The 13,533-nt window shown below is 28.3% G+C and overlaps 1 protein-coding gene across 1 annotated transcript in view; it reads right to left on the bottom strand.

The window, feature by feature from the left end:
• The window catches only part of LOC100162856 (uncharacterized), an 8,582-nt gene extending 3,383 nt beyond the window's left edge, over window positions 1-5,199 (bottom strand). The window contains 3 exon segments of the mRNA NM_001162081.1: window positions 1,764-1,979; window positions 4,813-5,021; window positions 5,116-5,199. Of these exon segments, the coding sequence (NP_001155553.1) occupies window positions 1,764-1,979; window positions 4,813-5,021; window positions 5,116-5,118 (428 nt within the window). The 5' untranslated portion in view covers window positions 5,119-5,199.
• Window positions 5,200-13,533: the final 8,334 nt, after the last annotated feature.

The raw sequence follows: 13,533 nt of genomic DNA on the forward strand, positions 1-13,533 counted from the left end.
AATAATCGATTTTTTTTGATTTTTTTTTTATAAATGTTGATAAAAAAATTAGCTGGGACAAAATACTTGAAAATTTAATAGAAGGGTCCACATATGTTGTTCTAACTCCCATTCAAAAATTATAAAAATACATAGGCACAATTTTTTTTTATAAGCATTTAAAGTTCAAATTTTGACTAAATACGTAAAAATTACGGCAATGTTCAAATAATCTTAAACAGAAATTCATAAAAGTTTTTCTTTTTAATTCTAAGATTTGGAAATTTAATACAAGGCTCCTAACATATTTTTACAATAGCAGTTGCAAAATAAAAGGAATACATTGTCACAATTTTTATTTATAAGCATTTAAAGTTCAAATTTTGACAACATATTATGTAAAAATCACGAAAATTCGTAAATTATTTTATGCTAGAAATTCATAAAAAATTTTCCTTTTATATCTAAGATTTCAAAATTTAATACAAGGCTCATAATATATTTTTACAATAGCAATTGAAAAATAAAAGAAATATATAGTCACGATTTATTTTTTATAAGCATTTAAAGTTCAAATTTTGACTAAATACGTAAAAATTACGGCAATGTTCAAATTATCTTAGACAGAAATTCATAAAAGTTTTTCTTTTTAATTCTAAGATTTGGAAATTTAATACAAGGCTCCTAACATATTTTTACAATAGCAGTTGCAAAATAAAAGGAATACATTGTCACAATTTTTATTTATAAGCATTTAAAGTTCAAATTTATACGAAATATGTCAAAATTGCGAAAATTTGCAAGTAATTTAGTGGTTGAAAAATCGTAAAAATTTTTTCTTTTATAACTAAGTTTTTAAAATTTGGTACAAGGTTCTCCATAAGTTTTTCTTTAAAAATAATATATGCTAGACTGACAAATCATCTCCGTTCAGAATCGTTTTTCGTATACAATGATATAATATCATTGGATTCAAATTTAATTCCATCCATTACAGTAACCCACTTGTAACCTACTGTACAGCAGAGCGACATCCACGACTTACCCGCCTTTTTTTTTTTCATGTAAAAATGTAAAAACTGCTCAATCGTTTTGCGTTCTGTTTGTACGACGGAGACAAAGCATACGGGTTCTCTTAAATCTTAATAATTATGAGTTTATGAGTAATATTATAGTAAATATAATTAATTACTATTTTATTTTTATTCACTTGTAGGGTCATATGGTAACTGAAGGCTCTTTGTAGCTATAAAAGCATCCAACTTTGATTTAGCAAAATTACTTCAGAAGAAATAAAAATCTGGTGCGCAATCGTGTTACGCCCTGTATACTTGGTGTCACAGAATTAATTAATAAACTATGAAGATATTAAATGTTAATTGTGAATATACATGTAGGTATAATTAATAATTACATACAATACACTAATTAAATTATAAACAATTTTTTATTAAAAATGTATTTAAAAAAAAATCTATATTACATAGGTACCTAGCAAGTGTATTACATTAAATGTGTCCCTTTGTTCTATTACATATTATACAGGAAAGATTTACTAATATTGGTATGTTTTATTCATTAAGTTACCTGGGTACTAAAAATAATAATATGTGATATGCATATGATACTATAATAATTAACTATATAACATGTGCAACATTCTTGGCAGAAATTAGTTTAACATACTTAACTACCTACTACAACTATATAATAGAAACATAAATAGCTATAGGTAGGTAGTAGTTTTGAATAAAACCAAAACTACAAAATAATTTTATACGCACCTTAATTTCTGTGGAACATTTATAATACGTTGCACAAAGTACTTAGTAAGTTTATAGGATCTATTCAGATCTTTATTACATCCAACGTTTACCGATTGATTGTTATTCCATGCATTCAAATTAGCGATCAAATGCTCCATGTGATTAATAAACGGTTGATCTTCAGGGTACGTATCCGTAAGAGACAGCAGTACACATTTGCTCACCCATTTCCATCTTTAAAAAAAATTATCGCTATAACTATTACTGTGTATAACTAACTTTATAATCATGAAGACTAAAGATAAGAAAAATGCATTCCCTGATAAAACTAGACCGATTATCCATATACAGTGTCGGACTGGCTCGAAAAGGCCCAGTCCGCGATTTGGAAAAAAGGGCCCCCAACAGGTAAATAGAAAATGTTTTATTTAGCCCAGAAAAAAATACGTACCTACCTAACTAAAATTCAATCATTCGATTTATCAACTGGTTTTACTTTATTTTCAATATAGAATTTATATTGAGTATATTCTCAAATACTAAGACATTTTCTACAGACCCAAAGTGATTTTACTACAAGAGACCCATCGGACTGTTTTTATTACCAGACAGGGGATATCCCACTTATCCAGGTATCCAACTCCCAAAATACGCCACTGGGGCGTAGCCTCTACACTGGCTACACAGCCTACACCACATGTGACTCGTGACATCAAACATTATAAAGAAAAGCACCGATTCAAATTGTGTCAAATTGTGCACAAGTATAACTCGGTTCTTTGCCGTGCCAAAACGTTTTTGCTATGCTATTGCTATGCCGTACGTGTGTAAGGCGGAGACAACATAGGTGCGACGTCCTCTTAAAAGCCACAACAATTTTAGACTATTTATAATCAACTAGCTGAATATGTGCACTTCGTTGCCCGTTAAATGTACCAACTCTATGTGACTCAAACTTTGTTCAATTCGCTATTTAATATTCTGTGTATGGTGTTTAAAATTAATCTTAACTTTTCCGTTGCCCGGAATAAAAATTCTGATTCGTAGCAGTATATTATCAGGTAGGAAATCTAGATCGGTAGATCGTGGACCCCTAGTTTGTACGTAAGTGTATGATTTAACTCTAAAGTACCAAAGTTATATCAAGTTTGTCGTATTCTACATTTCTACCTATGGTGGATTAATATAATCAATTAATACAAAATCCTAAACTAACATATTGCGTCACTGTTGTATTTTTGACATGCAGATTTCCTACTTTCCGGTGGATTTTCCTAAAATTTTGTTTCATAATAACCTCCGTGATATACTCTTTCGTTTAAAAAAAAAAATCAAGAAGATCTGATAAGTAGTTCCAGAGTTGACCCTGTACAAAGGTTTTCAATGAGACTGTTGTGCGACATAATTACGTGATCGTCGGCCTATATTCTGTCGTCTTGGTCGTGGCTTTTTTTACACCTAAATCCATACAATTGAAATTGAATAAAAATCAATCTCATTTAATCTCAAAACAATTAATATTTATCTGGAAAATAGAATTGTTGTTGTCATATTATGTATGTGCAGCTGTACAATATATTTACTGCGCAATGCGATAATGAAATCGAATGTGGCGCACGATTTGATGTAAAACTGTAGAAAAAAAAAACGAAAAAAAACAAATAAATTAATTTCCATGGTTTCCATGGTTTGCACTTAAATATATACAAAAATAAATATCGGCATGTCGCCAGGTGTGCACTTAAAAGGCCATAACTCCGGAACCATATATCGCACAGCGTACAAACTTCACAGAAACCATCTACATATCAATCTTAATATTCCATGAAATTTTTATCGAAATCGGTTCGGTGGATCTTGAGTTATAAAATGTATTCAAAATGTACAATCATTTTTATATATATAGATGATACATATTTGTATATAGTCAAATATTAATATACAAAGAATAAGATAATAGTTGTAGATAAATCAATACCATTGTCTAAACCATAAAAATAAAAAGAGAGTATTATAATAAAATCATTTATGGGTAGGTAGATACCTACTTAAAAACAGCGCATTTAATGAAAATAAAAAATAAAAAATATTTATACAATAACTATTATAGTTGATTTAATTTTAACCGTTTAAGATGAACCTGATTTATGGGTTAGAGAATATATTATAAACTATAATGATTTTTATTATTTTAAACCAAATTGTAAAAATATATAATAAATTAATGTTTATAAAGTTATTAAAATCACATGGATGTTATTTCTATAACTTGTGAATAATAATAAATAATTAAAATAAAACGTAGGTACTGTTATAAAGTTTTTATTTTTCAATAATCCTTATAAAACATAATAAGCTTTTGAATATCCGCTTAAATTTAAAGTTTATATTATCGTAACACTATTTGTTTCCTCAAATCAAAACTCAAATTTCGAAAAACCCACGTCAGTGAAGAATCTCTTGCGGTTGTCACGATAGTAAATAATAGGTTTTGTATACCTTGTACAATGGTACAAAATACATTATTCCCAAAAACTTGCCAACTAAATATGTTATAAAAATTAAAATTGAAAATACAATTAACATTATACCTACTATGCAATATTTTTTTATGTTAAAATATAATATACTATTATTATAGTAATATTATATATTTATTTTTAAACATTTTTTGTTTTATTGTAATAAGTAATATTATATTTATTGATATAAGCACTTCTGTGTAGTTTAGTAGATCATAGATATCATATTAGAATATCAAAATGTTTATAACACGAGGGATTAATCATTTGTACAGGTTTACTTACACGGCTAGGTACACCTTGTGACAAAAAAATTATGTCTTTGAATTTCAAATTTTAAAAATGTTTTGAACATGATGTTGACTATTATAATAATAAATAATAACATATTACATTATTTTATTTTATTAATAATAATAATAATAATTATTATTATTTAGTTACTTATAACATATAAATATTAAATATATTAATATAGGCACTATAGATTATATTATATGTATATTGTATATAGTATTAGATATAGTGTATACTCGTATACTAACCCGCCTTCATCGATTTGACTGATTTCTATGTCTCCTACGTATTCTTCTAGATTATAATAAACGTAGCGATTTGGTGTGGTGATAAAAACCTTAAACTTTTCTTCATTATCATTTTTCCAATAAAAATTTGATATTTGTGGGGGAGGAGTTTTCTCTGGTTGAGTTAACAAACAGTTTTCTTCAAACCTCGTCAAATAAATTTCAGCACTCTAAAACATCGTATACATTAAAAAAATTTGTATAGTAAAGAAGTTATTTTAGTGTTTTGCAGTATAATAGGTATGTGTACATATTTATACATACCATTTTGAAATAAATATTAAAACAATTAAATATTTACGGTGCAAGTGCACTATATGGTTTTATAGATACAAATGAACGCACAATGCAATGTATTATTTTTCTATAATTTTATGTCCATAGTTGTCGTTAGTCTCAATCTAGAGTGGGGTATCTAAATGTAAACCACGGTATGGTAGGTACAGAAAATAGTATAGTACCTATAGTATAGAACTATAGAAGGGCTAGCGTCGTTAAATATTATATAGAAACAACGTTTACTAATTACGTAGTCATTAGGTGTAAGTAAACTGTAATGTTTCTCACCATATGCACTGGCATTGTTCTTATCTTTTTTACATATTTTATACGTATATAGTATGTATGCTGCAGCAGATGCAAAAAAAGTTATTGTAGGTATGTAAAAAATATTGTAATAAAAACATTTACAAATGTCGACGTTTCATTTTATGTTTATTTGATTTGACGCCTATCAATGTACTGTTACCTACTTAATCTTTTTTTGGATATTGCTTTGCTTCATTATTATATATTTCTGAAATTATTTAACAATTTGAAATGCATAGGTATTTTAGTACATTTATGTACTTAGAACATAAATAAATAATTATTAATGATATTCAATTATATATTGTTCTATCGATGTGAAATATGTGTAACTATATATGTACAACATATAATAGCTATTAGCACTATAATGTTTATATACATTTATAATTCATATAACGTATTAAAGAAAACATTATTAACTATTAGTTACTATATTACCTTCTATCTAAATATGAATATTATATATATATATATATATATACAATATACAATATACAATATACATGTATACAGAGCTGCGATGGAATTATTTAAAAAAATATATTATAAAAAGAGAAAAAATGTTATGCATCCTGAGAGAATTGAACTCCCGACCCCTGGTTTGCACTAGTCTAACCATTGAACTATGGAGGCTATATATCTAAACCTGACTAAATGTATCCATTACCCACACCTTGAAAATTATACTTCAAACTACTATACCAATATAATATTATACCTTCAAGCATACATAGATACATTGATATAGTTACATAAATAGTACACATAAAAAATAATATACTAATATAACTCCATTTACTTACACCTTGAATTATACTTCAAACTACTATACCAATATATCATACCTCCAAACATACTATTGACAGCTAGATAAATAGTATACCTACATAATAAATAAAATACTATTATTCTATTATATATAAATAATATGCGAATAAACCTCCATTAACTATACCTTGAAAATAGCGATGATCAAAATTGGTCTTGGTTTTGAGGTCTCGCAAGACTCTTGCTGCAAGACCAAGACCAAAACAAGACCATCACTGCAAGACTCTTGCAGTCTTGCAATTTTTTTTTTCCCCGAAAACAATTTAGTGTACCTATCTAGATTCCATTAACTAATAATTTATAACGAAAATAATAAGAATTTATTTGTATTGTTATGAAATTTTATCAGTACCTATTCCAGGAAATGGCAAATTATTAAAAAAAAGATAAAAAATATAATGAGAATTAATATTACAAAATAACATAGTTGTTTCATACTAATTAACAATTACTGAAAAATTATTTTATTTTCCCAAAATCGATAAAAACGTCGAAAGTTGTCTTGCTAATAGAATAATGTATGTCCATAACACACCTTTACTTTGAATCGAATATACTACTAAATAGTACTACTGTACTGGACACTGGTGAATAAAAGAAGAATAAAAGCTTAATTATAAATAATAAATATACAAAAACGAATAACTGTAGATACATGAAAATTTTACTGAATGTTTATATTAATATTTCCTATACACCATACAATTTTGAAAATATTTTGACTCTTTTTGAGCTTTTACGGACATTTTCAGTTTTAAATTTTTTTTGTTTTTTTTTCTATAAATATCAATAAAGTTTTATCTGTTGGGCCAAAAAGTGTAAAAATTTAATACAAAGCTCCTGATATATTGTTACAATATCAGTTGAAAAATATTAAAAATACAGAGGCACAATTTTTTTTATGAGCATTTAAAAGATCGAATTTTGATAAAATTTATCAAATTTTAATTTGAATAATTATTTCATATCATAGGTCAATTTTTTTTAAATACTATAGACTATAATATAATATTATGTCATATACCTACCTAGACTGACATACCGTCTCCGCTCAGAATCGTTTTTCTTATACAATGATATTAGATCATTGAATTCAAATTTAATACCATCCATTATACAGTGACCCACTTGTAACCTACTGTACAGCAGAGCGAAATCCACTTACCCACCTTTTTTTAAATATTATTTTTTGTAAAGTGAACATTAAAAAAACAACAATTTAATTTTTATAAGCACTTCCATTACCCACACCTTGAAAATTATACTTCAATCAACCAACTATAGCTATCATGGTTATCACTAAACGGTTATTACCTAACCTACCTCTCTTTATAAAGCTTACAGAATACATTTATACATACATACACTGATACATACATAGTAGGTACATTTATATTAGGGTGGTAAAATATTCCATCCATTCTACAACACAATTAATAACCTGATATACATAAACAGTAGGTACGCTTATATAGTTTGTCTACATTGAGCTACATAATATAGTAAGATTATAGTACTATTAATGATCGATACATTACCATATAGGTAAGGTTATAGGGTAAGGGGTGTGATGGTAAGCTACAGAGCTGGTATATCAAAGATGTGCATAATAATATTATATATTATCTATAATAACATATTAATCGTAATACTTTTGAGTGTATAATATATATAATATATATGGTAACATATAATGATTATACAAGTGATATGTATATTGTATGTTTACGGAGATAAAATACATATCAGTCACGTATTTTACTATTATAATTTTATTAATCATTTTTATTTTTTACATTAAAGATAAGTAAAACATATTTTTTATCAAAAGTCATTACGTATGACAGACATCGATATAGCGAAGGTAAAAGTAGGTGATGTTCCCGACATAGATGTTACCCTCATTGCAAGAACATATAGTAAGATATATTATTATTAATTTATAACATTATATCTATTTGAAAAATAGTTATTTATGAAATATTATTTATTAATTTATACATTTATACAAATACATAAACCAGCAATGGAATTTTCAACTAACTGTCTCAAAATAAATAACATTTTATAATATATGTTGCTATTATTTCAATATTAGCAATACTATTCGAACTCATCATCATGTTCATAGATTGATTAACGCTAATTTAGTTGTTTATCTATAATATATTACGAAAAGACCTGACAGATGAAATAACTTTTGCTATAGTCAATATGTTTACAAGATACATACTTATATACATACATACTACATACCTATAAACATGCATGGCACATACATGCATATAACTATATAGATCTGATCAATTATTTCAATCATTCAATTTTTTATAAGTATTCACGACTGATTTATCGAACATTAATCAAATTCTTATCGACTACATACCATACATTATACCTCAAAATCTATTATATTCCATGATCTAGCTACGCTGTAGCTTATTATCGATGATATTAAAATGTACCTATACTATATCTTATAGAGAATATACAACAAATATAATATATGTTTTAAACCCCATTAACTATAATGATAATAATATTAGGATCGTATTAGTAGTATATCATTTTATGATAGATTGTTTTAACGTTTATTTAAAATTTACGGTGAGGAATGGGGGTGGGGGTAGAGACATAGTTTACTAAATACATCATTAGTTAATCGTTCCTCAAGTGTCCGTCGCATGAAGCTATTATTACTTTCACCATAGTTAATATTATAACTAATTAATGTCGGAACGTGAAAAATTATATAAATAGTTATTTTAAATAAAAATATTTTATTCTTTTTCATATAAAACATATTATTTCTCGGTGAAATGTTTATGAAAAATAGAAAAAATCTTCAAGTGCGAAAGCCAAAGCCGTTAACCGATTGCACGACGTATGCACTGGATTTCGATGATCGTAAGTTTTTAAATGTAGGTATCATCGCCAGTTCTGAATTCAACCTCGTGGTAGGAGGGTGTAATGGGGAGGGTTTCGGTGTTATGATTCGTCGACTAACAGCTAAGCGGAATATAGATATTAGATATGAGCTGTTAAATCGAATATTCTCGATGATGGGTGAAATATTATCCATAATACCTAAGTCACACCCTTCACCCACAATACCCTAAATATCACTAAAAAATTATCTTCAATTATTTCTCCGTACATTTGCATAAATCAACACGGCTTTAGACCGAAAATGTCAATTTCCACCAATCTCTTGCTTTATCAATCTAAAATTTTAAATTCCTTCAAAAACCTTATTCAAGTTGATTCCATATACACCGACTTCCAAAAAGCTTTCGACAAAGTCAATCACAAATTACTTCTTAAAAAATTATTTAATTTTGGTTTTAATGGAAAGTTTTTAGATTGGATTGAATCTTATCTTACATGCCGCACCCAAGCAGTAAAGTTATCTCTTTTCACTTCAAATTATTTTACTGTGTGTTCGGGAGTCCCTCAAGGTTTTTATTTAGGCCCTCTATTGTTTATATTATTTATAAACGATTTACCCACTGTTCTTGATTCTTCAGTAAACATTTTATTATTTGCCGACGATGCAAAATTGGACGTAACCCGACACTGTATGAGGAGACCAAGTCATGCATTGAGAATATGTACGAGGACTTCATACATTCAATCGGTCAGGGTGAAGGGTGTAGTGATCCGGGGTATGCCAATGAGATAAAGACGCTGTCAGCGGGTACATTAGCTCACCCCTATGGCATGGGCAGGACGTGTGCGGGTGGTATGGTATGGGTGGCGAATGGATTGCACCACCGCCGACATCTACCTCATTAAATCAATATGTGGTATGATACATTATTCATTAATTATAGTAATATATGTATTCAAAAATATATATTTATGAAATAATATTTATTTAATTATTTCTCTTAGGTCTCTGAGCCACTCATAACAGTAGTCATGGAAAATGATTTTGTTACTTCGTATTCACCACCTAAAGCTCCGTCTTCTCCAGAGATTGGAGAACCAGGGTGTTCTAGCATGATATCACCACGGAGACCGATGTCACCCTTATCATTCCTAACAGGCTACGATTTCTATTAACTCGTTGTTTCGGTATTATTTTAAAAATGTGTGTAAAGCTTTAAATTGGAAATATAATATATATATATTATATATTATATGTATATATTCATACTCAGACTTGACTATTATTAATATTACAACATAAATCTGAATATTCCTATACACGTTATATACATATTGATATGCAATAAACATTTTCATGTTCGATAATATTATAATGTCATTAAGATTTTACAATCATTACAACCATCATTAACATGATATTAGTAATTCTTCAGGTGACAATATCGAGATCGATGCATACGACTACAACGGTGGTGAGAATGTTATTGCTATTCTTAATCTAATGAGGGAAAGTAGCGTATGCAATCGTATGCAATTAATACAATTGATAATGTTATAGCTAAAATGTGTAAAAACATAACATATATGTTATTAACACTTTGAGTGTAATTATCGGGGTTTCGACGACGAAGATGACGATGAGGTCGAGAATGATATGATATTGGTGATAATGTTGTCATTCTACAACTACTGAGGGAAAGCGGTTGTGTACTTGTGTCTAATGACGGAAAGTGACATATCTCATATTATGTACTATATTATAACAAACAATAGGAATAGAATACGTAGAGATGTTCGGAGTTTCTGATAGTGGCGTATTTAGGCTAGGCATTGGCTCTGGGGCCCCCCAAGTGCCAAGGTATGTCAAAAATGGGGGACACAGGACCATCATTACATTAAGAAAATACTGAACATTTTTTTTAATTTAAATTTGTATTTATGTTGAAAATAATTTTTTTTTGAAATGCGAAAAAAATGTGTGCAGTGGTGGCGTTTATTATTTCGTATATTATCTATTTAATTATATAGGTACGTCATTAGTTTTAAAACGGGCGGTTGGCTATAATAATAAATTACCATAGCTTGTACACAGTAATTGGAGCACAGCTACCTTAATATGTCCTTATTCTAAGAATATTATTTCCAAGGTAGCCACTATTATGTAGGCTTAGTTTGCAGTTCTATAATCTATTGATGAAAATATTGTGATTTGTACGTAATTCGTCGTCGTCTCCGAGGGATTACAATTTTTATAAACATTTTTAGCTCCTAGAATCACTATTTAATAATTAATATTTTTATAATTTGATTGCTGTGTTAACAGGTTCTATGCGACCTGTGTGGGTTTTTCAAATTTTCCTCAATTCTATAGGTCAGGACGTTAGGTTAGGTTATAATATATATTTTACTATTTTAGTTGCTACCTTAATTATAATACTTTTCCACTATAATCTACTGCCCGATATAAATTTAGAGGAGGGGGAGGGGTAGTTATGTGGTGTAAATGATTTCACAAGAATAATTCTCAGGCGCTCTAGAATTGTCGGATTTTTATATAGTTAATTTTATTTGAAAGAAGAAGACTTCCTACCGTACAAGCCGTATTGAACTCCGATTTTTAATTTAATTTCAAATAAAGGTACAGAGTAATTTGTAAAAATAAGCTTAAAATATATTATTTTTGAAAACATATTATAAAGTTTGAGCAATAGGAAAAGTATACGCAGAGATGTCCCATGTTCATAATACATTTTTATTATTATAGTAACTATGCATATTCAGTTCAAAAAAAATGTGTGACGCTAAATTAATAAAAAGATTAAGTTTTATTCAGGTAAAAATAACAAACAGCCAGTGTTGCTGTAAATGTACCTATATAGTAAATACGATCCTTAATACGATCGTGCATCTGATTTTGGTGAACCGTTACTCTGATGGTTTGTGTCATATATATCAGGAAAGAATCAATTTGTAAAGTTCAACGGAGTTATGAAATTTGATGGTAAGAATATTATCTGTGTTTATATTTTGGTTTTTTACGATAATTCAATTTTTTAGCAGCTTATGCGCATATAATATACCGTAAATTAAAAACGCTCATAACTCACTTAAAAATTGAATTATCATAAAAACCAACGTACAAACACAGATAATGTTCTTACCATAAAGTTTCGTAATAGGTCAATTCACTCTAATATTTAAACTAATGAAGCTACAAGTGTTCTGCTGAGTGTAAATTTGCTATGTTACGTACTGGTAAACTTAGTCTAGGCAGCTTGGCTTCGAGCTTTATATTCCCAAATGTAATTTTATTTCATTCATGCGTTCTCGCAGTCCTGTTCGGCATGACTATTTAATTGATGATATCAGTTTACATTTTTAAGATAGCAATGTTGTTGACCTATCACATTAGATAACACTCATCTAAGCTTTCGCTATTGAAAAATTTACGTGTAAGGATCTGAAAATGCTTGGTTTCATCAAAAGAATATCATACAAATTTAAAATGTGTAAATCTCTAAAATCTTAAAGCACTATATTGTGCATTTGTTCGTTCCCATTTGGAATATGATGTAGTGATCTGGGATCCCATTACCTTACGTAAATCATACCGGCTTGAACCTCTTCAGCGTAAATTCTTTAAATATGCATATTTTGCTCTGAGTATTAACTGTCTGCCACATAATTACACACCGGTATTAGTAAAATTAAATTTAGATACATTGAGTAACAGAAGAGTAAATGCTAACTTAGTTTTCCTATCCAAACTCATAAGCTGGGAGGTTGATTCTTCTGATTTATTAGCTAGGGTTGATATAAATGATTCAAGTGCTAACTTACGTAAATTTTCTAAATCCCATGTCCCAACGTATGCGTCTAACTAATTATACAACAAACCCGTCTTGTTGTTAGCCATTAAGGCCTATCACTCGTAAACTATTTTTAATTACATTTTTTGTTATTGTAGTCTACATAATTTTCTTATATTGTTTTGATTATTTTAAGTATATACTATATAGTATATATGTGTTGTGTTTTAAACGTTCATAAGGGCCCTTCCCATTAATTAATAAATGATAAAATATCCTTAGTCGTGTGGGATGACAGACGCGGTCTTCCCTCAGAATCATTCTTGTATGCAATGAAATATTATCATTGAATTGAACTTTAACACAACATATCCATTATATTAAACATGATGTTCATTCAACGCATATAGATATATACAGTTAGATACTGTTTTTCCTTTACCTAAGGACTATTTTTATTTTATAGTTTTTAACAATTTGTATGAATTAACTTTTTTTACAAATATTTTCTCATTTTCTGAATTATTTATTATTTAAAACATAGGTTCTCTACACCAATGTG

The sequence above is a fragment of the Acyrthosiphon pisum genome, chromosome A2 (genome assembly GCF_005508785.2).
Source record: "Acyrthosiphon pisum isolate AL4f chromosome A2, pea_aphid_22Mar2018_4r6ur, whole genome shotgun sequence".
Classification (NCBI taxonomy): domain Eukaryota; kingdom Metazoa; phylum Arthropoda; class Insecta; order Hemiptera; family Aphididae; genus Acyrthosiphon; species Acyrthosiphon pisum.